The 27,784-nt window shown below is 49.1% G+C and overlaps 1 protein-coding gene and 1 pseudogene across 1 annotated transcript; one reads left to right on the top strand and one right to left on the bottom strand.

The window, feature by feature from the left end:
• Window positions 1–27,784, bottom strand: AGGF1 (angiogenic factor with G-patch and FHA domains 1). The gene is made up of 14 exons (XM_058656324.1): window positions 27,611–27,784; window positions 26,973–27,066; window positions 25,527–25,708; window positions 22,899–23,063; window positions 19,717–19,905; window positions 16,845–17,178; window positions 15,475–15,583; window positions 15,203–15,254; window positions 13,491–13,592; window positions 12,745–12,910; window positions 9,116–9,198; window positions 7,118–7,245; window positions 4,481–4,580; window positions 1–771 (listed from the first exon to the last, which is right to left on the bottom strand). The coding sequence occupies exons 1-14, from the start codon at window positions 27,782–27,784 to the stop codon at window positions 571–573; spliced, it is 2,079 nt and encodes a 692-aa protein (XP_058512307.1). The 3' UTR covers window positions 1–570.
• LOC131478189 (ribitol-5-phosphate transferase FKTN-like) lies at window positions 1,398–3,065 on the top strand (annotated as a pseudogene).

Genomic DNA, 27,784 nt, shown 5'->3' with positions numbered 1-27,784 from the left:
TTTTAATGTTGTAATGTTTTATTGCATTTGTGGACATTTTCAATCAACACGGTGAGTCTGAGGCTGTGGAAAGCCTTTCCCCTACAGACTTGCTATCTCTAGCAAACTCCATTGCCTGAAATGGTATTCATCAAAACCACAAACGCTAGCACACTGAGCTGTCTCCATACTGCTCTCAGTGGTCCGTAGCTACAATCTCACAGCAGCAGATTCTTCACAGAAGAAAGGCAGAGAAGGTTCCCCACGACACGTCAGCCGCACGTGAGCACTCCGTAATGACCAGACACTGACACACCATCTTACCAGGTACTAATGGGCAGACAAGGAAGCATGTCTGTCGAAGCTATTGTGTCTACGGGGACAAGGACAGGCATACCTTCAAAATGCATATGACACAGCCGGTCCCTTGTACCACAACCGGGAACTCCACTCGCAGGCTCCCCTTGGCCCAGAGGACTGCAGTCCACTCCGTGCATAACCTGTTCCCTGATGACACCGTTCCCTGTGACAATTCCAGCCAAGGATGTTCCCAGATTCCTGGCAAACCCTGAGCAGGGTCCTGTGATGGGCTCATTCTGCAGCACCCTTCACCCACGGCATGGGCGCTGCTGGGTCTTTGGGCGGCTGGGTTTCTGGGAAGTTCTCAGCAAACCTCTCTCGTGCTTTGTCCCAGTTCTTCTTGGTCTTGCTCTGGAGCAGCTGGACATCTTCCACGGAGGACAGCCTGCCGCTGCCCAAGCCTGCACGTGCCTGTCGCAGCTGGAGCTGGAGCTGTCACCAAAAGTTGGGTAGAGGATGCGTTTTAGAGTCTGAAAACAGGAAGCCTGCAGTGACCATGCTGGCATCTTCAACGTGATGCCAGAGGAAAACCACCCCGTGGACCAAATGCACACAGGAGAGCTTGTGCCACATACAGGGCCCTTAAACCCACGATTCTGTGCCATATGGTGTCCCTTAACTGACAGCTGGCCAGGCTACTCTGGACTCGACATGACAGCAGGCACCTCCAACCACAGGTACCGACCAGGGAGATTTAAACCCACAGTCCAGTTTTCACCCAAGAAAGCAAGCAGAAGACAGACCACCGCTGTTGAATAAGACTAACAGGACATGCAGAGATTAAAGAGGACCTTATTTAGCAGTCTACTTGTCACCATCCTTACATAACCTAGTTTAACAAAAACTGCATTTCAAAGACAATGATGTAAAGCCTGTATGTCACCATGGGAAATAAAGCGTGACCCCAAAGCCCACTTGTCAACTAGCAACTATCTTTGAACAGTGCCAGAACTCAAGAGATCAAGATTCTCTTCCTATCCACAAAGATGAAAACGACTGGATTCCTTTAAAAATTCAACCAAGTGTACCACACACACTAATGAGAAGAATCCAACAACATGATTTTGGCCCTTTTGGCTTTGGCAAGTTTTGCCTTCCTGCCGCTTCAGTTGCACTAGCACAAGCACTACTTGTCAACAAAGAACGGAGCTGGTTCATCAAACCACAAAGGCAGCAGAACTGCACTGGGTAACTCCCAGTGGCATGCTGCTGAAAAACGTGTTAACATCCAGTCAGAATGTCCCACTTTTCCTCACTGATCCTTTCATTCTGGAATTAATTACTAACAACACTGAACAGTGAATAATCCCTCTCGTGGCTCCACTTGAGGATGCAAGGTCTGTGTTCAGAGACTTCACTGCATCTGCTCTGGGAAGGAGGAGGCTGGTTCCAGAGAGCTGCGAGGATGGGCTTTCCGTGCCTTAAGACTGAGAGCAAAGATCCTCGGCTAGTTGGGATCGACTCACTCCCTGGAACCAAAATCCCCTGCACTACCTCTGCAAACGGACCACACATGCCATCCAGCTGGGGGTCTTTCACGAGACAAGTGGCAACTCCCTCTGCCATGGCCATCTGCGAATGAAAGGGCACACTGACGGAAATCTGTTCCTTTTCGAAGGTTACAGTTTGGTCGTTATCCTGGAGCTTTTGCTAGACCAGAATTACAGAAAGTTACTGTTGATGGACTGGAAGTTCTCATTCCAAAAGATCCAGTGCACTTTTTAGAAGAAATACTACCACACTCTCAGTTCAGAGTCAATACCTTGATGAGGACACTGCGGAAGCTATAGCCTCCAGGAAGAGTGCAAAAGACCTACTGCAACTGGCAGCCAGGACACCGAAGAACTTAGGAGCACGGTTCTGGCTGAGCAGTGGGACTTGTCTAGGGTGGTATCGGCAGTGCAACATTATTCCTTATAGTACAGATGTTGACCGAGGGATTTTCATACAAGATTACAAATCTGATATTATTTTAGCTTTCCAGGATGCAGGACTTCCACTCAAACACAAGCTTGGAAAGGTAGAAGCCAGCTTGCAACTATCCTTCCAGGGAAAAGAGGATAAAAAACTTGACATTTTTTTCTTCTATAAAGAAACTGATTAGGGCCCGGCGGCGTGGCTAGCGGCTAAAGTCCTCGCCTTGAAAGCCCCGGGATCCCATAGGGGCGCCAGTTCTAATCCTGGCAGCTCCACTTCCCATCCAGCTCCCTGCCTGTGGCCTGGGAAAGCAGTCGAGGACGGCCCAAAGCTTTGGGACCCTGCACCCGTGTGGGAGACCTGGAGGAGGTTCCTGGCTCCCGGCATCGGATCGGGGCAGCACCGGCCGTTGCAGCTCACTTGGGGAGTGAATCATCGGACAGAAGATCTTCCTCTCTGTATATCTGACTTTGTAATAAAAATAAATAAATCTTACAAAAAAAAAAAAAGAAAGAAAGAAAGAAACTGATCATATGTGCAATAGAGGCACCCAGGCCAAAACAGGGAAAAAATTTAAGTACCTATGTCCCAAGTTCACACTCTGTTGGACTGAGTCTGCAGATATAAAAGTCCGCATGCCCTGTGAACCACTGAAGACATTGAAGCCAACTATGGTAAGACCTGGAAGATTCCAGTAAAGATGTGGGATTGGAAGTACTCTCTACCCAATGTGCAGCCTAATGGAATCTGGCCTATTTCCTGGTGGGATGAGGTCATCCAGTTATACTGAGCTACTAAGAATTCCCATCTTGAAATACAGGTGTAGAATTGTTTAAAAAATGTTTATTTGTCAAACATAAGTTGGAGCCAACAAAAAAAATAACATTTGAAGACACAGAGAGTCCTCACACCCGAGCCATTTGATTTAATGCTTGCATTCAGTGGCTGGTCAGGAGGTGCCTAGCAAGTAAAGCCAGGTTACAGTGGAGAAGCCAACGTGAGAAAGCAAATGCCTGCCTTCTTCCCTCTGTGGCAAAGCCTTGCCGTTTCCCTTTGAGGGAAACGTTCCTGCTCTGTGAAGAACTCAAGCACAACATGCCGTGTCCTTCCAGAGTTTTACACGTCCAAAAGAAAAGCTTGTTCCTGTTTGGAGCAAGCACACTACTATGTTTGTGCTACTTTTAAGATTTTAGAGACCTATAAATCAATAAAACAATAAAAAAATATATATATATATATAAAAGATTTTAGAGACTGGATTAAAATTCAAATGCTTGGCTCTTTGGCAATATTCAGAAAAGCTGGTAACAGGTTCACTCTATAAGCAATTGCAAGTGGAAGTTGATTTAGAATCCAGAGCATTGGTCTGCAGTGGCCTTGTCAAGGTAAGTAACTTTCCATATTCTTACTTCTTTCATAGTCCAAGTCAGAGAAAAGTTCTGCTTGTGTGATGTGTAAGTTTCCAGCTGTGTGAAAGAGTATTCCTGTGACTTCTGCTAGCACTTCCTAAGTATTCAAATGGGATCACTAGGTATGATTGGGAAAGAACAATGACTTCATAAAACATGTACTCATAATTTTGATGTTAACACTAATAGAAGTACCTTTCTTTAAAAAATAATAAAGAAAGCAAGCAAGCAGAAGGAGAATCTAAAGTGTTTTCCCAACGGGGGCGGGGGACGACTTCCCATCCCTCTGAGAACACAGGAAACCTCCCATGACAACAGCCTAACAGCCCACGCCACGGGCAGGGCCAGAAGCACAGCAGTCCCAGGGCTCCTCTTCTGGGCACACACCCTACGCCACACAGCTGGGGAAGGCAGACACGCATACAGTCTGACCACAAAACCCAGGGAGAGAGGAAAAGCCGTGGGTGTCACTTGTCTCCCGGGCATCACCGTCAGGTTACCTTGTAAGGGTTTTGTGAAAGACAATCGCGCGTAAACCAAGGTTCACAATTAAACCAACACCATTCTCTACACAGTGTGGTCCTGTACCTCACAGGCTCAGACTGCTTGGAGGGCATCACTGGGCATGGGGCACAGTAAGGAAGTGGCTAGTAACGACAAAGGCAGACGGTGTTTGGCTCAGCACACAGGACTCCCTATCCCAGCTTTGATGTGGAAACGACACCGACTGAGGCTTCCTAGAAAAGTAAACTACACAGCCAGGCCAGCACCCGGCTCTCCTGGGTCCCAGAGCACCCGCATGAGTCAGTCCTTACCGGTGTGAGCAGGCCGCTGCTGTCCTTCCCCAGGCCCTCTCCTTTCTTCCAGCCCATCTTCTCCAACATCTTCCGGCCTTTGTTGCTATCAGTAATTTCACTGAAAGAAAATGAAGATGGCAAAAGGTTACCAGACCTCTCAGAATACACTTAGTGTTCATGAATTTAAAAATAACTACTACTTTAAAAAGAACTACTACTTTACAAAGTGGCTTGGTATGACCCGAGGAAGCAGCAGAAACAGAAATCTCGCTCACTCTGAAAACACTAGCTAGGTAACACAAAGGCCTGTCCACATGTCGCCAGTCTGTCCAAGGGCCACAGCAGCACACCATGCATCAGGTGCACAAACCACAGGGTTAGCTGACTGATTAAACCTCAATGTTAGGGCCCAACGTAATAGCCTAGTGGCTAAAGTCTTTGCCTTGAATGCTCCAGGATTCCATATGGGCACCGGTTTGTGTCCCAGCTGCCCCACTTCCCATCGGGCTCCCTGCTTGTGGCCTGGGAGAGCAGTCAAGGACGGCCCAAAGCCTTGGGACCCTGCACCCATGTGGGAAACCTAGAACAGGCTCCTGTTTCCTGGCTTCAGATCAGCTCAGCTCCAGCCATTGCAGTCGCTTAGGGAAATAAACCAGAGGACAGAAGAGCTTTCTGTCTCTGTAAATATGACTTTCCAATAAAAATAAATAAATCTTACAAAACAAAACAAAACACCCATCAGTGAAATTCCGGCTATCAGGAGAGGGGTTACTGTGAGAAAGGCAGGGCATGCCCAGCATTCCCCCAGGGTGGGCTTCTAGGCCACCGGCAGTTGCCCACTGCTGTCCTAAACGCAATCCTGCCACCCTCAGGGAGTGACCCTGAGGCACACACTCACAGCTTGCGTGCTCTTATGCACGTATGCTACCTTATCAGCCAAACAGGGGAAATAAAACAGGTGTTCCCATCACTGGGAACCATGGCTGGGAGCATGCCAGGCTGGAGAAGGGCCAGGTCTGGGGGTGGGCCTAGCTGAGTCAAGCTGCAGCGTCCATGGTGTGCCCGAGAGCCAAATGGGATACCGGCTGGGCCTGGCTAGACTGCAACAGAGGCTGGCACGGGTAGAAACCAAGACCGGTGGTGGGCCTGCTGGGGTTAATGGGGTTACTCTGACAAGGCTGCAGCACCCACTGGTTTGTCAGGCCACAGCACCTGTCAGTTCACCTGCGATACAGGGGTCAGGTGGAACTGACCAGGGCTGGAGCAGGTGGCAGACCAAAACTGACCCTGAATGGGCTGGCACACTCAAGAGTCAAGTTCGAGGTCACCCCAGGCTAGGTTTACAGGGGACTCCCTGACTAGACAGCTGGACTCCGACACCAGCCACAGGGAAACCCCAGGATGTGTGGTCCTTGGGGTCCATGTATCAGGACAGGGTCTCCACAGTTGCTGATGCCTGTGCAGTGGACAACATGTCCAGATGCACATGGGGGGATGTGACGGCCACCTCATATAGGCCAGAAATAGGTGTCAGCTGGCTCACTGGAGGATGGACAGTCTCCTGGCCACGCTTTGCGGCTTGTTCCTGGGTCTGCGGATGCACTAAGGTGAACTTTGCCAGTCAGCAGATCTTGGAGCGATTTTCTCAACCCTAGATCGATGAAGCTGACAACGTCTTGGGGCTGTCCAGACTCCTTCAGGGGCACTCTGGGTGTTGTCAAGGGACCACCCCTCTCTCGGTCTCCCCCACTGCAGACACAGGAGAGGAAAAAGGACGCCTGGGTGAAGCTGTGTCCACCCTCTTCCTCCGTGCCTGTTTACGGGCCCACATTCACCCCTCTCGATTATGTAAGCAACATTAGAAATTCAAAAAATAAAAAGAATAAAAATCTGTTGTTTGCTATTTGCACTGTCTTACGACTTTGTATCATGAATTAAAAATATTTTAGTTTTATATTCTATTAAAAATATTTTAGGGCCCGGCGGCATGGCCTAGCGGCTAAAGTCCTCGCCTTGAACACACCGGGATCCCATATGGGCGCCGGTTCTAATCCTGGCAGCTCCACTTCCCATCCAGCTCCCTGCTTGTGGCCTGGGAAAGCAGTCGAGGACGGCCCAAAGCTTTGGGACCCTGCACCCGCGTGGGAGACCAGGAAGAGGTTCCTGGTTCCTAGCATCGGATCGGCGCGCTCTGGCCCGTTGCGGCTCACTTGGGGAGTGAATCATCGGACGGAAGAACTTCCTCTCTGTCTCTCCTGCTCTCTGTATATCTGACTTTGTAATAAAAATAAAAATCTTAAAAAAAAAAAAATTTTAGCTTTGTATTCTATATTACCTTTTTAGTTCTACAAAAGGTGTGAGATTAGCTCTTAAATAATAATAAACTGAGCAACAACAAACCAATTAGCTTCATCTCTTACTTTGGACCTCTATTAAGACAGCCATGGTCCCATCACACGTGGGGCTGAGGTCCACAGAGTCAGGCCCTACGCAGGGGGAGCCTGGATCGAGCTCCCGGCTCTGGTCTTGCCCAGCCCCAGCTGCTGTGCGCACTGACGCTGTGAACTCGCCCATGAGAGGCAGCACACGTGCGTGCCTTCTCTCTGTCCTTGCCACCAGCAGCACACACACGTGTGACATGGACTCAACACTCACGAGTGGACGGACGCAGGCGCGTCATCTCGCAGGAAGGTCCCCTCACTGCCAACCTGCTCCCTGCGCTTCCCGGCGCGGTCTTTGTACTTGGGGTTCTTCAAGGCCTTTTCATCTTCATAGTCTGTGTTCTGAAGAGAGGAAAGCCAAAGCCGACGTGCTCAAGTGTTACCCTGCCCCCGGCTGTGGCTGGCCTCCATCAGCGGAGCCAACAAGCCATGTCTGAAGACTCCAGCAGCACGCCGCCTCAGGGGCTCGCAGCAGCTCGTGGTGGGACCTGACCATCACCAGCACTCAAGGAAAACTAACATGGGGAGCAGGACATGCACCCCCTCTGCCTCTGAACTAAACACCTTGCCCAACAGTGCTGAGCGCTGCTCCTCAGAGCGGTCAGCGAGTCTGCAGACAGGGCTGGGCAGGAGTGTGCTCAGCTGCCACCAGGCGCTGGTGGCCCCGATGTGAGAACTACATCCCAGCAGAGCTGTAAGAGGTCCACAACGGAGTCAGCCAAGTGCCCCTAGAAGCCTGCACCACCTGCCTTACACAGGGCATCCTCCACCTGAGAAAATCACATGCAAAGTGAGTTAAAAACTCGTTTCAGGGTCAGGACAAGCACACAACAAAGGTTAAACCGCCATCTGCCATGCTGGCATTCCAAACGAGTGCTGGTTCAAGTCCCAGCTGCACCACTTCTGACCCAGCTCCCTGGCAATGCACCTGGGAAACCAGTGGAAAATGGCCCACTACCGGACGGAGCTCCAGGCTCCTGCCTTCAGGTTAGTCCAGCCCCTGTGTTGAAACCATTTGTGGTGTGAACCAGCGGGTAAAACACTGATTCTCTCTCTGTATAACTGTGCCTGCCAAATTAAATAATATTTTAATTCTGAGAGGAAGACAGAGGAGGAGACAACAAGCACACATAGGCCCCACCCACCAGTTCATCCCCTCAAAGCCCAGGAGACTGCGAGCAGCTAAGCCGAAGCCAGGAGGCAAGGTTCAATCCAGTGCCCGTGTGACAGGAATACATCACGTGTCCCCGGGTCTGCAAGAGCAGGAGACTGGAGCTGGGACTTCTGCAAGACACTCTGACACGGGGACAGGCACCTTCAGTGCTAGTCACACACACACACACACTCTGACATGGGGACAGGCGCGCCTTCAGTGCTAGTCACACACACACACACACTGTGACACGGGGACAGGTGCCTTCAGTGCTAGTCACACACACACACACTCTGACACGGGGAAAGGTACCTTCAGTGCTAGTCACACACACACACACTCTGACATGGGGACAGGCGCCTTCAGTGCTAGTCACACACACACACTCTGACATGGGGACAGGCACCTTCAGTGCTAGTCACACACTGTCCCAGGTACGTATTTCTGAGAAAGTATTTTATCCTCTCTGTATCTGCCTGCCTTGATGAGTTCTAGATTGTTCTCTCTCCCTCTCAGTACTACTCACAACAAGGCACTGTGGAGACCATCTTCCTTAGAACCTCCAGAAGAAGGAAAAGCACTGTACAGAGTTGATGCACCAAGTGCTATCCTAAGAAGTTGGGGACCCTGAACTTCAGTTTCAAATAGGACCCTGCACCTGCGTGGGAGACCAGAAAGCAGTTGAGGCCACCTGGGGAGTGAACCAGTGGATGGAAGACCTTTCTCTCAGTCTCTTCTTCTCTCTGTAAACCTGATTTCTCAATAAAATTAATCTTTAAAAAAAAGTAAAGATCCCTCTGTTTCTCCTCTTTGCATGTTCTTCCTGGAGTCAGCAGGTTCTGGTCCACGCCCACGACACTGCCCGAGACACTGCAGCCTTCAGGCCCAGCAGAAGCCTCCCACTTCTGTTACTTGGTGCTACGGCATGCGCTCTGCTCACTGTTCATCAGGATCATCAGGACAGCAGGCCAAGCTCCAGACACTCAGCAGCTCTGAGGGACACACTCATGCTCAACTCAGATATACAGCTTAAACATGCAACAATATTAAAGCCCTTACCTGCAAACCATATTTTACTCGTATTTTCTTTAATTCTTTTCTTCTTTCTAATTCTTTTTCCTCTTTGCTAAGTGCTGGGCCAACTATAAGAAAAAATGTAAATTTAATCATAGAATCTAATATACCTGAGATTTTGTAAAAATAGTTATTTAATTAATTAAAACACTAATAGTAGTAGTAACTCATTCTGATTAGCAGAGGTTTAAACATTAATATATAAGATTTGGCTTATGATATTCTTTCAGCAATTAAAAGAATTGATTTATTTATTTTTATTGGAAAGTCAGATATATGGAAAAGAGGAGACAGAGAGGAAGATCCTCCATTTGATGATTCACTCCCCAGGTGGTTGCAACAGCTGCAGCTGCACCGATCAGGAGCCAGGAACTTCTTCCAGGTCTCCCACACGGGTGCAGGGTCCCAAGGCTTTGGGCCGTCCTCAACTGCTTTCCTAGGCCACAAGCAGGGAGCTGGATGGGAAGTGGAGCAGCTGGGATACAAACCAGCGCCCATATGAGATCCCAGGGCGTGCAAGGCGAGGACTTTAGGTACTAGGCTACCACACCAGGCCCAACACTTCATTTTTTTAACTAAACCTCCTTAGAAAGCAAACCAGAAACCAAAATCTAAAAATTACGGGAAGATTACAATATGCACACCAAAATGGACAGTCATATTAGAACACCAAATATGGAAATGCTATGTAAATTTTCCAAAGGCAAGGGCACAATGAAAATAAAAATTGTGATACCTAAGTTTGATGTTATGTTTTATGACATACTCAATTTTTAATTAGTTATCAGAAAATGAACACTGGACATGCGTATCACTTGAGGGAAAATTGGATGTGAGAAAAGACCACTCAGTTCAAACATCTACTTAATTCTAGCAGTTCATGTGGTAGGTTGGAGCACACAGCCACAACCCACACAGCTATGTATTAAAAAACCACGGTGGGGTCAGCACACTGGCGCTCCACTATGGCATCAGCCTTCTACATGGCTGTTGGTTCTTGTCCCGGCTGCTCCACTCCCATCTAGCCCCCGTCTATGGCTTGGGAAAGCATAGACGATGGCCCAAGTCCTTGAGCCCCTGTGCCTAAGTGGAGGATCTAAAGCAAGCTCCTGGCTCCTAGCTTCACTGGCCCAGCTCTGGCCATTGCTGCCATGTGGGGAAGAAACCAGAGGAAGGAAGACCTGTCTCTCTCTAAAATTTGCCTTTAAATTAAAATAAGTAGGGCACCAAGGACTTAATTCCAACTGCCAAAGAGACCACTGGGAATTGGAGTGCCTTTGGAGGCCAAGGACTCTGAGGTCTCCCACCCCCGTTGGGATCTACCACATGGGATGGAAGAAGCCCAAATCCTTCCACGCAGGACCGAAGGTCATCAGAACAAAAGCTAGGAGCCCTGAGTGGTTCACAGACACAGAAGAACAGCAAACTTCCTTCGGGACTCGGGAAAGGAGCTTTCTCTGGTCCTTACTTAGTTCCAACTTTGGATCCCCATCCTCTTTGGCAATGACCATCAGGGTCGCTCCAGAGCCCCCTCCCCAAAAACAAATAAACACACACAATCAGAATAGACAGAGAACAATAAGGAAATCTTAGAACCAGACAGGAAACAGTCAGCGTGGATTCACATATACCTTACTAGGTAGGACACAGAGATTAGATACTCCTCACTGGGGAACGGAGGAATTCTCTGCACACCCTCCTGAAATAGCTCTACACCTCAACTGTTGTCATATGCCTTGCTAGAGTTATAAGCTAGTTTAGACTATCCTAAAATCAGCCAGGTTCAGCAGAATTATGCCTCAACGCTATGGACTGCTAAATACTAAAACGAGGATAGACACGAGACAGCTGAATAGTACCTTATAGCCATTTTAAGGTGTATAGAAACTGGTTATATATAAACCAAAACAAAAATGTCAATGAAGTAGTCACAGAATGAGGTTGAGAGCTTGCATCTTGTATCATACCATGACAATTAACACCATAATGTTGTAAATTGTCGTTGATGTTAAGTTGGGGCTTTTTATTGACCAGGATGATATTCTGCCAGCTCTACCTCCAGACTAGAGATGGTCTCCCCAAGAAACCATTGAATGTATCTGGACAATTAGATGCTGGACTCTTTGCTTGGTATATGCTTACAATGAAAGACTCTCAACTGAATTTGATTTGCAATACAGCAACAAGGTGGAGGAATCCACCATGGGGGGAGGGTACGGGGAGGGGCTGGGGGAATCCCAGAGCCTATGAAACTGTGTCACATAATACAATATAATTACTAATAATAAAAAAAAAAATTAAAATAAGTAGGGCTCTAGCGTGGTAGCCTAGTGACTAAAGTCCTTGCCTTGCAAGTGCGCCAGGATCCCATATGGACACCGGTTCATGTCCCAGCTGCTCCACTTCCCATCCAGCTCCCTGCTTGTGTCCTGGGAAAGCAGTCGAGGACGGCCCAAAGCCTTGGGACCCTGCACCCGTGTGGGAGACCCAGAAGAAGCTCCTGGCTCCTGATCGGTGCAGCTCCAGCTGTTACAGCCACTTGGGGAGGGGTCTTCCTCTCTGTGTCTCCTCCCTTCCATATATCTGACTTTCCAATAAAAATAAATAACTCTAAAAAATAAATAAATCTTTAAAAATTAAATAATAAAGCTTAAACAGAAAAAAAGAGAGAGAGAAAAGATAACGGTGCAGAGACAACAGACCAACACCAAACAATAACCTAAATACATTTATTGTCTACATCAGTACTATGTGACAGGGTTTAACCACAGGTGATTTCCTTATCGGTAAAAACATGGCCAACCTTGTCATATACTTAGAGGAAACCAATTCTTATGGAATGTTACAATTATTATTTTTTAAAGACCTATTTTTATTGAAAAGGCAGAAGATACACAGAGCGAAGGAGAGAAAAAGATCTTCCACCCACTGATTCACTCCCCAAGTGCCCATAATGACTGGAGCTGAGCTGATCTGAAACCAGGAGCCAGCAGCTTCTTCTGGGTTTCCCTTCCAGGTGGCAGTGTGGTAAGGCCCTCAGCCACCCTCCTTGGCCTTCCCAGGCCATAAGCAGGGAGCGGAACGGGAAACAGAGCAGCCAGGACATGAACTGGAGCCCACACGGTTTCCCGGCACTTGAAGAGTCGAGGACTCAGCCATCGAGTCATTGTATGGGGCCCACAATGAGTTTTTAAATTGAATATCTTAATTGTAAGTGAAAGTTGCATACACAGTGTGTACCACGATTTCATACGCATACACTGTGGAGTGACTGGCTCAGGCAAGCTCTGAACACTTTTTGTGGCACAAATAATTAAAATTTATTCTCACCAAATTTTGAACACAATTCTCAAGAAAGACATTTAAGGTTACTTACTAAAGGGCTGCTAAAGTGGATAGCAAGAAACGCTGTTTAGCGTTTTCCCTGGCTACAAAGCAACCTAGTGCTACATCCCTCCACGCAGTACTGAGACAAACACCAGGAAATTGACAGCCCCATCTCGGAGACCCAGGTGGCCCTTGGGACTCAGTGCACCGCACATCCTCACGCCCATCCTCAATGCCTCAACACCCCCCCACGCTCACACCCGCAGGGAACAGTGTGTCTCACGTACCACAAGAGCCGTGTTTCTTATCCAGACGCAGGTGGGCTCTCACCTGGCCTGGCTCGCAGCCGTCGCAGGTCTCGCTGCCAGGGTGAATGTGGAGGGATAGCACCGTCTCCCCAATTCTCACCTCATCTCCATGCTCCAGCACGTAGGGGTCACATTTGGTTTTCGGCTGGAAGTGAAAACATTACAGCAACATCACACCTGAGTGTTTCACATGGACTGAAATCCTGGAACAGCTATGGGGGAGCACGTGGCACCCCATGAGCTCACACAGAGGGCGAGGCAGCTCCATCTCCGTATAAAAGCCATCACCTCTCCTTGGCCATACATAATACTGTCAGAAACACATGACGTAAGATGCCAACCTATTAGCAACACAAGGGACTGCCAGTCAGCAGCTGACGTGTGAAGAGAGGCTTAGATGCACTCCGCCTCTGGTTCCTGCAGAACACGGCCTTGTCCTTCCCTCTCCCAAGGTGCTCCTGGAGGACATGCCAGAAAGACAGCCCCTGCAGGGAGATTCCAACGTGGAGCACGTCCATTAAGGCACCCCGAGATCATGTGAGAGCACAGAACACGTGGTCCGAGCAGGCTCACCATGCCCGCACTCACAGTAACGGAGAGGACACTGAGGACAGTCCCAACGCTCCAATTGGCAAGCAAACAAGACGGGCCTGCATGTCGAGGGGAAGCAGTGTTTCAGACGACAGCGTCCCGCACGGCAGCTCAGCTCTCCCACACAGGCTCACCTGGAGGATTTGCTTCCCGTTAACAGTGGTGCCATTCTGACTGCCTTGATCCACGAGGACGTAGCTTTGCAAGTCATGGTCAAAATGTATTTCTGCATGAAACTTAGAAAAAAATAAATCAAACTACTATATTTTTTCTTAACTATGAAAAACAATTTCTCTATGACATAATGACATGGATTTTGATAATTTAACTTTTTTCTCAATATGAACTATGACCTTCTTTTGGCAGAAATATGAAGGCGCACTGGAAAATCACCGGCAACTCTACCAAACACCAAACAACTCATTATACACAAAGTCTTCAACATGTTCATGAAAAACTGACTTTCTGAAGCCTGTTGCAGTGGCTCAATTTGCTAATACTCCCTGTGCAAGTGCCGTTTCATGCCCCAGCTGCCCACTTTCCATCCAGCTCCCTGCTGTGGCCTGGGAAAGCAGTCGAGGACGGCCCAAAAGCCTTGGGACCCTGCACCCGCGTGGGAGACCTGGAAGAAACTCCTGGCTCCTGGCTTCCGATCAGCTTCGCTACAGCCACTGCAGCTACTTGTGGAGTGAACCAGTGCATGGAAGATCTTTCTCTGTCTCTCCTCTCTGTAAATCTGCCTTTCCAGTAAACAAATCTGAAAAAACATGCATTTGCTTCAAATTTTCCTTTCACCAAAATAAGATGATCTATTTATGACATTTATTTTCGGTTAGAAAGGCAGAGTTGCAGAAAAAGCAGGAGAGACAAAGAGAGACTGTCCATCCACACAGGCTGACCAGAGCCAGGCTGATCTGTTCTGTAACCCGAACTCCCCCGGTCCCCAAGTCGGGCAGGGCTCTCAGGACATGTGTGCTCGCTCCCAGAAGCATCAGCAGCACTGAACCAGCACCTATATGGGATGCCAGCATCACAGTCAGAGGCTTAACCTACTACACACCAGGGCACTGGCCCCTAAACACATGCCCATGCCCCCTTCTTCCCACTCTGCATGAACCTGTTGAAGCCCCCTGTATCTCTCACTCTGCTTCCCCACAGCAACCAAGCAGTGTAGTCCAGGCACTGCTGCTGGGGACACCACAGATTGGTCACTCATGATGCTTTCCTCCAGGGTTTTGCTTTGCTCCAGACAGTTCTGCTAGCCTTCTCATGGCACGCATGGTCTTCTGCGTACCGTGCAATGAAACAGCTAAAACAGCACACCTCCTGCTCCAACTTCACTAGGCCACAGCACTCACACGGCGCACATCCCGACAGCAGCCTTCTGCTCTGCCTCCCTTGGGGGTGAAGATGCCACACTGGAACCCGAGCTTCCAGGTCTTGGGCTCAGCATGGCCCAGCCCAAGCAGATACCGGGGAGGGGAACTGTGGACTAGAGATCTCCATGTCTGTTTGCCTTTCGAATAAACCCGAGAAACAAGCAATTTTTTAAGAAAAGAGAGAAGAATGATGGAGTCTCAGTAGCTAACTTTTTTTTAACTTGATGCCTTCTGCAGCTCCAAGAGGAAACGCTGTGAACAGAGCTGGGAGCGAGAGGACAGACTGTGCTCGGCTGCAGAACAGGCCAGTCTCTTTTCTCACACAATGGAACACACACAACTGTACCGCTCTCACCACTGTCCAGACCCCCAGCAGTGCCTCCCCAGGGGAGGGGGAAGCCCTCCCTGCCCATTGCAGAGCTCATGGAAGCACTATCGCGGCGTCTCTAGGAGGAGCCAGCACTCACCTTGCTGACGCCGACCTCGGGGATGCGCAGAGTGTGCTCCATGTCCTTCTCTCTGTGAGGGAGCAAAGCGGGAACACTGAGCAGCAGGCAGCAGGGGCGGCACCGGTCACCCGCAGGCAGCACCCTCCCCAAGCTACTCCAACCACCTGTGCTGCGTGGGGAGTCTGCACCGGACCTACGTAGGCCAAGGAGCTCAGAGCATGCCACACACACCCCTCCAGGAAACCGCTGGGAAAAACCTGAAGCAATGAGACAGTGTGTGGGCCCGTTACCTTCCAATCGTTGCAGGGCTCACAGCTGTAATGATGAACAGTGACCCTGTCTGCAGCACCGGAGACCTGATGACAATCACTCGGATGCATGGTGGCCAGATCCTCTCCTCTGTCGTGGAAAGAGGGCACACGTCAGCTCGGCTGCCCGAGAGCACACTGCGAGGCAGAGAATAAGGCATCTGCCAAGTGAGAGGTGCTCCACCACACACCCGCTACCCACTACAACCGACAAGGGCCACCGTGGCGGCAGTGCTCACAAGCCGGGGCAGCAGGCAGCACACTTACAAGCCCTCAAGCTAACTGCAACAGATCCACACAAGTCCTTCCGAATTAGAAAATCTGTGTTTACTTTCCTAAAAACTATAAAATTCCACTGAGACCAAAACAAAAAAGGCCATGCTATATAGCAGGAGATCCTGTGTTTATCTAAAAGCATGTATTTGTATCTTTAGGAAGAAAAATATTAAACTTACCACAGTATCTAAGTAACTGGATTCATGAAGTATACTTTTTTAAAGTTTTTTATTGGAAAGGCAGATTTACAGAGAGGAGAGACAGAGAGAAACATCCTTTATTCGACGATTCGCTTTCCAAGTGGCCGCAATGACCGGAGCTGAGCTGGTCCAAAGCTAGGAGCCAGGGTGCAGGGTCCCAAGGCTTTGGGCTGTCCTCGACTGCTTTCCCAGGCCACAAGCAGGGAGCTGGATGGGAAGTGGAGCAGCTGGGACACAAACCGGTGCCCATATGGGATTCTGGCATATGGAAGGTAAGGATTTAGCCACTAGGCTAAGCCCATGAAGTACACTTTTTAAAAGCACCTGTTCCTCCTTTCAGCGACAAAGGTAGACTGCAGGACCAATGTCAAGGCACAGCAGGTAAAGCTGCTGCCTGCAAAGCCAGGATTCCACACAGCTGATGTTGTGTCCCAGGTACACGACTTCCCATCCAGCTCCCTGCCAACTACCTAGGAAACGTCACAGAAGACGGTCCAAGAGTTTGGCTCCTGCACCCATGTGGGAGACCTGGAAGAAGCTCCAGGCTCCTGGCTTCTGCCTGGCCCAGCCCTGGCTACTGCAACTATCTGGACAGTGAACCAGTTGAGGAACTTCTCTCTCCTTCCTTCTGTACCTTTCTCAAAACACATAAATATTAAAACAAACAGTAGACCGCAAATCTCTAACCCCTGAAAGCACCTTCACACGTCCTCAAGGATTCACTGCAGGCCCCACTGCGTGCACTTTGGCTTAGGACACAACAAAACCTTCTCAAAGTCCAGGTGTCACAACTCCAAGTGCCCGGCACTGTCCACTGTCGGCCCCTCTGCAGCCAGCAGCCCTGCCTTCCCTCCAGAACGAGGCCATGGCACGCACCTTCCTCCTCGCTCTCCGCAGCCGTGGTGCTGGCCCCACTGGGACAGTCTTCCTCCTCCTCACAGCTGGCCTCACTGTGCGAGTCTGTAATCTCACCTTCTTCTGGCTCACTGTCAGTCTCTGTGACCCTGCCATCATCAAGTGCAGCTGAGCTCACCATGTGGTCACTGGGAGATCCCGTAGAGCTCCTGCCCACCGGGACACTCAGTGGGGGAGGACTGTGCTGGTGGCCGACGCCCGTCTTGGGCTTCTTTCTCACGTTGGTAAAATTCTCCCCCTCCCCAGAGCTTGCATGGTCCACACCAGCGGCTTTCTGATCTGCCGAAGTCAAATCCTGAAAAGCAACAGGCAGGACGGTAAGACAGAGAAGAACCCGGCCATCCCCGAAGTGGCAAGGATGTGGAAGACAGGCACCAGGAGTACTGCTCCAGTCGGCACCCCTCCCTCTGCTCCGAGTAGAAACTCCTCGGACTACACAGGGAACCAAACCCCAAGGGCCACTGAGCCCACCCACGGCTCACCCAAACCTGTCCCTGAGGCGAGCCCCCCCGAGCTGCCAGTGTTGCCCTCCATGTGGACTGGGTGGACAGGTGACAGCTGAGATCAATGCTGGGCCTCAAGCCAGATCTCCAGCAACCACACTGAACCCTCATGACAACTGACCTCCATTCTGTGTGCACGAGCCACACATCAGCTACCCTACAACACACAGCAGCAGAGTGCCACGTTTAATATCCTTTCTGAGCTCGTAACAAGCTGTCCGCGCCATCCTCCAGGTCAGGAACTTGAAAACCCTGACTGAAGTGTAGAGTTCCTGAGGATTGCCAAAGGCACCTCTGAACCCAAGAGATCCACTTGTCAGAGGTGTTGATTCTGTGGAAGGCTGTGCGAGGATGTGGGGGGAGTGGTGGAACTGTAGTGAAAACCCTGTCTGGAAAGCCCACCCCCACGGCTTCGTGCCTAGAACGGAGTCTGCAGCTTCCAGCAGGTGACAGAGCGACAGCAGACCACACGGCTCCCGGTGACTTCCAGGAAAGGAAAGCGAGTCCCTACCCCGCCTGTTACCACGTCTCTACAACAGGCACACGAGGGGCCGGCGCTGTGGTCTGCAGACAGACTTGGGGCACTGGCATCCCAGCTGGACACAGGTTCGAGTCCTGGCTGCCCCCTAACGTACCTGGTGCTAGTCCTCGGGCCCCGAACTACATGGGAGACCTGGGGCTCCTGGCTTCAGACCAGCCGTACCCCAACTGTCTGTGAAACAAAGGATAGAAGATCTCTGACCTCTGTCTCCCCCTCTCTGTGCAATGCTGCCTTCAAATCAATCAATCAATCTTCCTAAGAGAAAAAGGAAAGACAGCAACAGGCACCGGCCACCAGGAGGTCCACAAAGAAAAGAACCACTTTTGGTGTTTCAGCTGTGTGCTCCTGACACACACTACCAGGAGAAAGGAAAACACAGACAGCGGACAGAAAACAAATACAGCAGACCCCTAACTCAATGTGAACTTCAGGATTTCATACTATTTTAATTTTTCTCTGATTAGAAAGTGAAAAACATGAGATAGAATAGCAATAACAAAGCATCCAGGACAAGCCAGTGTACAAAGCGCCAACCCTGACCAAGCCCCACTCTGCTCTAAGCCACCAAATGGCCCTGACAATGATCCTGACCCTAACCCTGACCAAGCCTCACTCTGCTCTAAGCCACCAAACGACTCTGACCCGACCTTGACATCGAGCACAGCTGACCTGCCAGGAGCAGACAGGGACACTGAGGATAACACCGCATCGTAAGCAGGTGTTAACCAGCCCTCAGTCTCCCCAGGTACCACCTGAACACTCACAGAATACTTCCAAAACCTAAAGGTAGCATGCATTCTTACTCAGGGTCTTGAAAGCCATTTAAACTTATTTTCAGTTCTTAAAAATATGAAGATATTTCAAAAAAATATATGTCAAAACAGAATTAAGAAACAAGTTTATGGGGCCGGTGAACTAGCCTAGCGGCTAAAGTCCTCGCCTTGCACACTCCAGGATCCCATGGGTGCCGGTTCTAATCCTGGCATCCCACTTCCCATCCAGCTCCCTGCTTGTGGCCTGGGGAAGCAGTCGAGGACGGCCCAAAGCCTTGGGACCCTGCACCCGCGTGGGAGACCTGGAAGAGTCTCTTTGCTCCTGGCTCCTGATCGGTGCAGCTCCGGTCGTTGTGGCCACTTGGGGAGTGAATCATCGGACGGAAGATCTTCCTCTCTGTCTCTCCTCCTCTCTGTATATCTGACCTTCCAATAAAAATAAATAAATCTTCTAAAATAAATTAAGAAACAAGTTCATTTTGATGCATAGATTCTAAAAATCATGCCGTTTTTTCATAGTATGCATATTCTATACACTTTGAAAGGACTCCTCATATTGCTCTAATTATGCAAAGCAATTTTACTTTCAATTAATTTTTAAAATAAATTACCTGAAATGGGATTTTCCAATTAAATAATATGAACACACTTACAGCTACTGATGAGCAGGCACAGGAGTTTATAACTTTACTAGATCCCTCACTCCACTTGCCAGCAGTGGAGGAGGACGTCAGGAGGATGGCTGACCTTCGACCCACAGACGCGCGGTGCCGATGACGTCAACATCTGACGGGCCCTCTGATGTTCTCAGCCCTAACTACCCCCTGGCCTTCTGTCACAGCAATGTCGTGAACACTCACCGCTGGCCCTTCAGAACTCTCCTCAGCTGTTGGGACTGAATCTCAATGTCTACGTTTGAAACACAGGGTAAAGGAATTACTTCCAGGTTCATAGACTGTTGGCTTATGCGGGTCATCTCCAACAGTGTATGTGAACTTTGAATTACGAAACATTACCTTTTCTTCACTTGCTGCAGAACCATCCGGACCCTTCCTTCTCTTCTTCCATTTTTTATCCTTACTCTGTCTCGTAGCGGGGTTCTGATAAGGCTGCAGGTCCACCCGCGAATGAAACTGGTAGCGGCCGCTGTCCACGTCGCAGTAATAGTAGATGCCAGTGGAGGGGTCGTAGTACAGCTGGTTCTCCTGTCAGAGACCGCGCAAGTCAAAGCACAACAGAGAAACCTGAGGAAATCTTACACATCAGAGAGCAAACTTACTTCTCTGAACCACCACAGCATTTCCAGGAGATCATGAATTATTAAGATAATTCACTCTAATTTTCTAAGGTGAAAATGAATACACACAGATAGTAAACTAAACCACCAGAGTGCCAATCTCTGGCCATTTTTGGCCAATCTTTGGCCGTTTTTGTTCTTAAGGGGCATGTTTTCGTATAGTTCAACTTAAGACATTTACTAAAAAGTCTAAGAAAACTTTCTGAAGGAAGCGGAGCACACTAGAGCAATTCTGGACTCGGTGCCTTTGACAATGACACAATATCGGGCCTGGAGATCAAGGCCCCAAGTCCTGCCCTCATCCTAAGACAGTGATCTCCCCTTTACTGTCCATCACTGACAATCACTGGGAAAATCTGAAGATACAGTTAAGCTCCCAAATACCATGACATAAGATGCTGTGTGACAAATATTAATTACTCCTCACTAAGGTCATGAAGATTTCTCTGCACACCCCTCCTAAAACTGTTCTGCACCTCAATTATCGACATATGCCTTCTTATAGTTATAACCCAGTTTAGACTACCTTAAAATCTGCCAAGTTCAGCAAAATTATCCTTCAACACTATAAACTGCTAAATACTAAAATGAAAATAGACATGAGACAGCTGAATAGTACCCTATAGCCATTTTAAGGTGTATAGTAGCCGTTTCTGTGTATAAACTAAAATTGAAATGTCAATGAAGTAGTCACAGGATGTGGTTAAGAACTTGCAATTTTTTTTTTTAACATATTGGTTACTCAATACCATGTCAATTAATTCCATAATGTTGTAAATTGTTGTTGATGTCATGTTGTGGCTTTAAATTAATCGGGATGATATTCTGCCAGCTCTGCCTTCAGACCAGAGATGGTCTCCCCAAGAAACTGTTGAATTTACCTGGACAATAAGATGCTGAACTCTATGCTTGGTATATGCTTACAATGAAAGAACCTTGACTGAATTTGAAATGTAATACAGCAACAAAGTGGAGGAATCCACCATGGGGGAGGGCACGGGGAGGGGTTGGGGGATCCCCAGAGCCTGTGAAACTGTGTCACATGATGCAATGTAATTAATAAAATATATATATATATACATAAAAAAAAAGATGCTGTGTGAAATAGGCCATTTGCTTCACTAAGTCAGTAAACTCAACAAATGAATAATGTAACCACACACAAAAAAATGAATTCTGGAAACTCAAGGACAAAAAAATCAGAAAACGTTACACAGCCCTTTGCATTTCCGGGATGCTGGGCAACGTTCCCCAAAGGAGGCCTGGCTGAAGCTGCCTGCTGCCTGACCCCGTGACCTCTACTGGGACATGACCGTGCTGTGCTCAGGCTCCATCCTTACCTCCCTTCCTCAGGTTCTGCCCTCTTAAAGACATATGTACTGTTTATTTGAGAGGCGGAGGACAGACAGAGCCAGCTCCCACCCGCCGCCGGCTGAGCTGGGTTGAGGCTAAAGGCACGAGTGGGAATGCAACATGATCTCCCTTGTTCGTGTTCCAGCACAAAGCTGGAGCCAGGACGTGCAGAGGGACTCAGGCTCTACGCTGTGGGACACACCTGTCCTAACTACCAGGTAAGGCCTGCTGCTTCGAAGGAAGCTTCTTTATCGTCATCGTACTCATAACGGAATTTCCGTAACAAATCTTCTACATCTATTATTGGGACAAAATATAAACATTTTCAAATATAAAAGGAATTTTAAGCACAATAAAAGGATAATGATGTCTAATTGACTTAGACATACAACTTCACACACACAGATGGGGACGGCAGGGTGTGGACAAGATAGGAAAGGGCCTCTGCGACAGCCCACAGCAGCCACTGCTCTGTGAACGAGCAGAGTCCCACGCAAGACCAGGCCCATGAGTGGCTGGCGACCCTCCCTTGCACATGCACACTGAATGTTGTCCAGTGAACAGTCAGCACGGCTCAGTTATTTGCTTCCAACCCCTAGACAGGCACGCAATGACGTGTCACCACCACTGTCGCCACGACTGTGTGTGATGCCCAAAGCCACACATCGCACCGCACACCAACAACTTTACACCTGGCCCTCTGCCGGCGCCTGTTAGTCACTCTCTGGCTCTCCCTGTTCACAGATCAAACCCTCACAAGTGAAACACTGCAGAACACTAAGAAGCAACCAAGATTTCAAGAGCCTCCCATGACCTAAACTGAATTCATGAAGTACTTCATCTTTAAAAAATCTTACTTTGAAGCTTGTAAGTCTAGATTTACCAATCTTATCTTCTTACAAATTTCATTTTCAAATCATTTAAACATTTCAAAATAATGTAGTTAATTATCTACTTTCATTAATAAAGGTTCTATGGCTCAAGTGTCGTAGCTTAGCAGCTAAAATCTTCACCTTGCATGTGCCAGGATCCCATCTGGGTGCCAATTCTTATCCCAGCTGCCCACTTCCTGTCAAGCTCCCTGCTTGTGGCCTGGGAAAGCAGTCGAGGACGGCCCAAAGCCTTGGGAGCCTGCACCCACGTGGGAGACCCAGAAGAGCTCCTGGCCCCAGACTGGCTCAGCTCCGGCCATTGTGGCCACTTGGGGAGTGAACCAGTGGACAGAGGATCTTTTTTCTCTCTCCTTCTCTCTGTATATTTGACTTTCCAATTAACATTTAATCTTTTCAAAAACTGGTTTTTTTTTCCTACAAAAGGCTGTAGCATTTCGGCATTTTTTTGTTTTATATACAAACACTAGTCTACAATAAATACAAATGATAATCAAAATCCTGGAGTGCAGCAGCATAAGCCTCTTACATGTTTTGTCGAACAGCTCAGACTCAGGCAGGAGTGAATGAATGGAGCCTCTAGCTCTTAGTTCCCCTCAGAGTTCACCTGGCAGCCAAGCACGCAAGCACACAGCACCGACAGATCTGACGCACTTACCGAATCGTAATAGAAACCAGTGGTGTGGTCGAAATACAGCCCCGTGTTCTCATCGTAGCTGAATCCCGTCTGCGACACAGCAGCCTCGGCTGCAGCTCTCAAGCTCTCGGCTAACGACGAGCCTTCCAAGGGAACTTCTCCAGCTGCTGCTGCCAATGCTGCCTCCTGCGAAACAGTCAAACTTCCCTGTGTCTCCTGAAAAGTCAGCACCCTGGAAACCACACCGCTGAGACTCCAACTTCTACGCCAGAAACTTCTCCACAAATTATTATTTGGATCAGTTCTTAAAATATTTACCATTGGGCCGGTGCAATAGCCTAATGGGTAAATGCTTGAGGCCAGTTTGTATCCCGTCTGTTCCATTTCCCATCCAGCTCCCTGCTTGTGGCCTGGGAAAGCAGTCGAGGACGGCCCAAAGCTTTGGGATTCTGCACCCATGTGAGAGACCTGAAAGAGGCTCCTGGCTTCTGGTTTTGGATCGGCTCAGCTCCAGCCATTGTGGCCACTTGGGAAGTGAACCAGCAAACAGATCTTTCTATATCTCCTGTGTATTTGCCTTTCCATAAATAAATAAATAAATCTTTTTAAAAACTTTACTAGAGCATCAGCTAATTCAATTTTTAGCCAATTTTGGAGAAAATGAGTGACAATACAAAAATGAAATGTAACAGGCTCTGAAATGCTGTATAAGACAAAGATCTAGGTTCTTCAACAGCTCATGTTCAGTGGGAGAGACTCACAGAGAGGTGGAGTAGCTGAAGGGCTCCCTCAGATGGGGCACCCACAGGGCATGCTGGTCCAGGCCCCAGCTCCTCGGCTTCTGCTCCAGCGTCGTGCTCACGTGCCCTGTTGGCAGCAGGGACAGCCCAAGAAGCTGGGGCCCTGCCTCCCATGGGAGACCTGGATGGCCTTGATGCAGGGCTCTGGCCCGGCCCTGGCTGCTGTGGGCATTGCAGGAATAAACCAGCGGATGAAAGCTCTGTGTCCCTCTCACTCTTCTTTCAAATAAATAAACACATAAATCTATAAAAATAGATGAAAGAGAAAGCTAAGAAGTAATTAAGACTATGAGGGAATTTTAAAAAGTTCATGGAAAATCAAATCAAATGAGATTTCTGGTACAAAAAGTTTTAAATGCATGCATTATTCCTCAACACATTTTTAATGAACTTTTTAAAAAGATCTATTTATTTCAAAGGCAGAACCTGAAAGAACAAGAGAGAGAGAACTTCTACTCTCTGGTTCACTCCCCAGTTGGCCACAATGGCGGAGCTGGGCCAGCTAGCACTAACAGGCAGGAGCTTCTTTCAGGACTCGCACGTGGATGCAGGGACAATCAGAAATGGAGAAGCCAGGACTCGAACCAGTGCTCACATGGCATGTCAGCACCACAGGTGGCATTTTAAGCTGCTATGACACAACGCTGAACTCTTTAAAGACATTTCAGGCACATGGATCTCAAAATGCTTGCACCAAAATAAACTTACTTTTTTTTTTTTTAGATTTATTTTATTTTTATTACAAAGTCAGACATACTGAGAGGAGCAGAGACAGAGAGGAAGTGGAGCTGCCGGGATTAGAACCAGCGGCCATATGGGATCAAGGCGAGGACCTTAGCCACTAGGCCACGCTGCCGAGCCCAAACTTACTTTTTTTTAAAGATTTGCTTTTTAAACTGGAAAGGCAGATATACAGAGAGAAGGAGAAACACAGAAAAAGATTTCTGTCCACTGGTTCACTCTCCAAGTGGCCCCAATGGCCAGAACTGAGCCAATCCTAAGCCAGGAGCCAGGAGCTTCTTTCTGGTCTTCCTCGTGGGTGCAGGGTCCCAAGGCTTTGGGCCGTCCTCTACTGCTTTCTCAGGCCACAAGCAGCGAAATGGATGGGATGTAGAGCTGCCACAATATGTGGAACAGCGAGGATACAAACAGGAGCCCTACAGCATCCCAGTGGACCAAAGCAGCATTTACCCCTAGGCTATTGCACCTGAAGCACCTTCACACATCATACACTGAGGACTCCAATTTACACAAATTGTAAGAGTAAGTTTATAAAACAATCAGGAAAATGTGAACAATGACAGGATATTTGATATACAAGAAACATTAATTTTTTGTGTTTGCTTTTTGAAAAGCAGAGTGTGTGTAATAGAGAGGGAAAGAGAAATGGAGAAAGACACCTTCCACACACCGGCTGCCTTCCCATGCTCCCAACGAGCAGGGCTGGGCCAGGCCAGAGCCCCGAGCCCAGAGCCTCACCCACGTCTCCCACATGGGGTGTGTTTTCCCAGCACATCAGCAACAAGTTGGATGGAAAGAGGAGCAGCTGGGACACAGACCCAGGGTCCGCATGTGACGCCGGCATCATCGCAAGGGTGCTTAGCCTGCTGTGCTGAACGCCAGCGCCACACTGACATTCTCAGGTGTGACAAACGACACTGCGCTGGTTGGCTCAGTCAAGACTGTCTTAGTTTTACTTTATGTACATCATCAAATTCTGAAAAACAATAGAATTTTTCTTTTTCAGAAATGTAGTAATTTTCACATAATTACACATCAGAGCATGCAAGGCTGCCGAGAGAAGCGTGCCAGAGGAGGCACCGCCTCGAGCCAAGCACACACGCCTCACCTGGGAGCCGGAGGCGAGCTGGTGCCCCCCTGGCCCGCAGCCAGCAGCCCCCGTCACAGCGGCATCAGCATGAGCAGCGTGCTCTGGTGGTGACTGCTCTCTGGAGTCCAAGGTCTCAGCTGAGAACTCGGCACCCTTATCTGGAAGACGGCCACTGCTGCAATATGTCTGATAATAGTAGTCTGTAACACAACAAAACCAGTGATAATTAGGATAGAACTGAATTCCAACACGCTGGTACTGAGGACACACACTGCAAAGCCATCATGCTTTTACAGCTGTACTCCTCTTAAAAGGTGCCAACTATGGAGACGGAATAAGCCAGACGAGTGTGTATCTAGTTCTGAAGGCTCCGTTCACACCCTCCCTGTGACTCAACAGGGACAGAAAGTCAGGCCGATCACCTCACTCTATGATAGCTGACGGCAAAATAAAGCCACGTGGAAACTCCGGTCAAATGTCTGCTTATGATGCTTGCTTCTAAACAGGCAGCATTACTGCTATCTTTGGCAATTCAGCTTAATCATTTAGTGGTATGTGACTGTGGGGGAAGGGGAGAGGAGGCCACGGAGGGAGAGGCCTAAGGACTGTACCTGAACTATAAAAATTAAAACAGTGGTATATGTCTGAAAGAAGCCGGGAAGATTTCTACTTCTGACCCACATTCATTCAAGCTCAGCAGCTCAGTGAGTTTGTTCACTCTGTACAGTGCCTGGTGAGGTGGCAGCGCTGTGCCCCCCGACCACAGGAGGGCCTAAGGGACCCTGCTGGACACGCAGTTCAGGTCACAGGATACACACAGGAAAGTAGGGGAGGGACCTGCATGATGGCACAGCATGCTAATCCTCTGCCTGCACCGCAGTCCACTTCCCGCTGCTCTACTTCAAACCCAGCTCCCTGCTGGTGGCCTGGGAAGGGCACAGGGTGGCCCCTGCACCCAGATGGGACACAAGGAACAAGTTCCTGGAGTCAGATGGGCTCAGCACCAGCTAGCAAACATCTGGGGCGTGAAAAAGATCTCCATCTCTGTAAATCTGCCCTTCAAATATAACAATTATAACTCTCAAAAAACAAAAATGAAAGAAAGAAAGAAAGCAGATAGCTTGCAGCGAGGCAAAATGAGTCAGAATACTATTGTGAACAAGCCAGGCACAGCAGGTGTGACTAAGGAGCACACATCACACACACTAAGTAAGGCAGTGAGAACCCATCAGCCACACTGTAGCACAGCTGTGACAACAGTGGGTGAGAACAGGGAAGACACATCAGAGAGTGTGACAACACGTGACACGTCACAGAAACGCTGCGATGACCCATCTCTCCTTCTCCCACACAGGACCAGCAAGGCTCCGGGAAGGCAGCGAGTCCCCTCAGGGCTCCCGTGTCCCACAGGTGGCTCTCCAGACCACACTCAGGACATGAGCGTCAGCCCCGCACAGGCGCTACCTGAGAACGGCCAGTCATCCGTCTGCACTTCCACATCCGACTTCTTAATGTCATTCCTTATCCCACAGTGCAGGATTTTACTGAGTTCCTCCACCTGAAACAAAGCAAGGCTTCAGGGACAATAAACCATACAGCAATCCAATGGTATAGTATTTTTCTGATATTATGAGAACTAATTTTTTGCCAGGAACACATGATTTCCTCTTCAGAAAAAAAACAGTAATGCTGTAATTTACCTTCTTCCATCTGCACGACTAATCTGCATAGATCCTCTTCTCTTGTTAAATGTCCCAAATCAAAAACTGAAATGACGGGACTCTGTGCGCAGCGTTCTTTTATTTCTAACAAGATTTCCCGCCTGGTATTTTTAAAAAGCTCAGTAGTTCTCCATAAGTTGTGAGAAAACGTAAAAGCTACAAGTCCTCGTCAGATAGAATGACCCACTACCTTCATGGGTCGCCCAAGGGAGGGCACGGCCAGGCCGGCCACCCTGCGGGAGAGGCCTCCCAGAGCACCGAGGGCCACGGTGGGAGTCCGCACCTCAGCCCGCTGCCCGCACCCCCAGCAATCCCAGAGAAAGGCTGCGTCCTCAGCTGCCCCACGGAGCACGCCCGCACCCCGGCCCACCCGGCCCGCACCTGCTCGCGCAGCTCCCGGTTGCTGCTCTCCGCGCTCCGGTACAGCCGCTCCACCTCCCGCACCCGCCGTTGGCAGCTCCGCAGCTCGCGCTCCAGCGTCTCCACTTTCCGCTTCAGCCGCGCCGGCTCGGGCTCGGGCTCGGCGGGCGGCGGGGACGGCGCCTCCGCGGCCAT

This window comes from Ochotona princeps, chromosome 28, assembly GCF_030435755.1.
Source record: "Ochotona princeps isolate mOchPri1 chromosome 28, mOchPri1.hap1, whole genome shotgun sequence".
Lineage (NCBI taxonomy): Eukaryota > Metazoa > Chordata > Mammalia > Lagomorpha > Ochotonidae > Ochotona > Ochotona princeps.
Note: the sequence above shows the minus strand (reverse complement) of the source record. Positions and strands in the feature narration are given on the sequence as shown.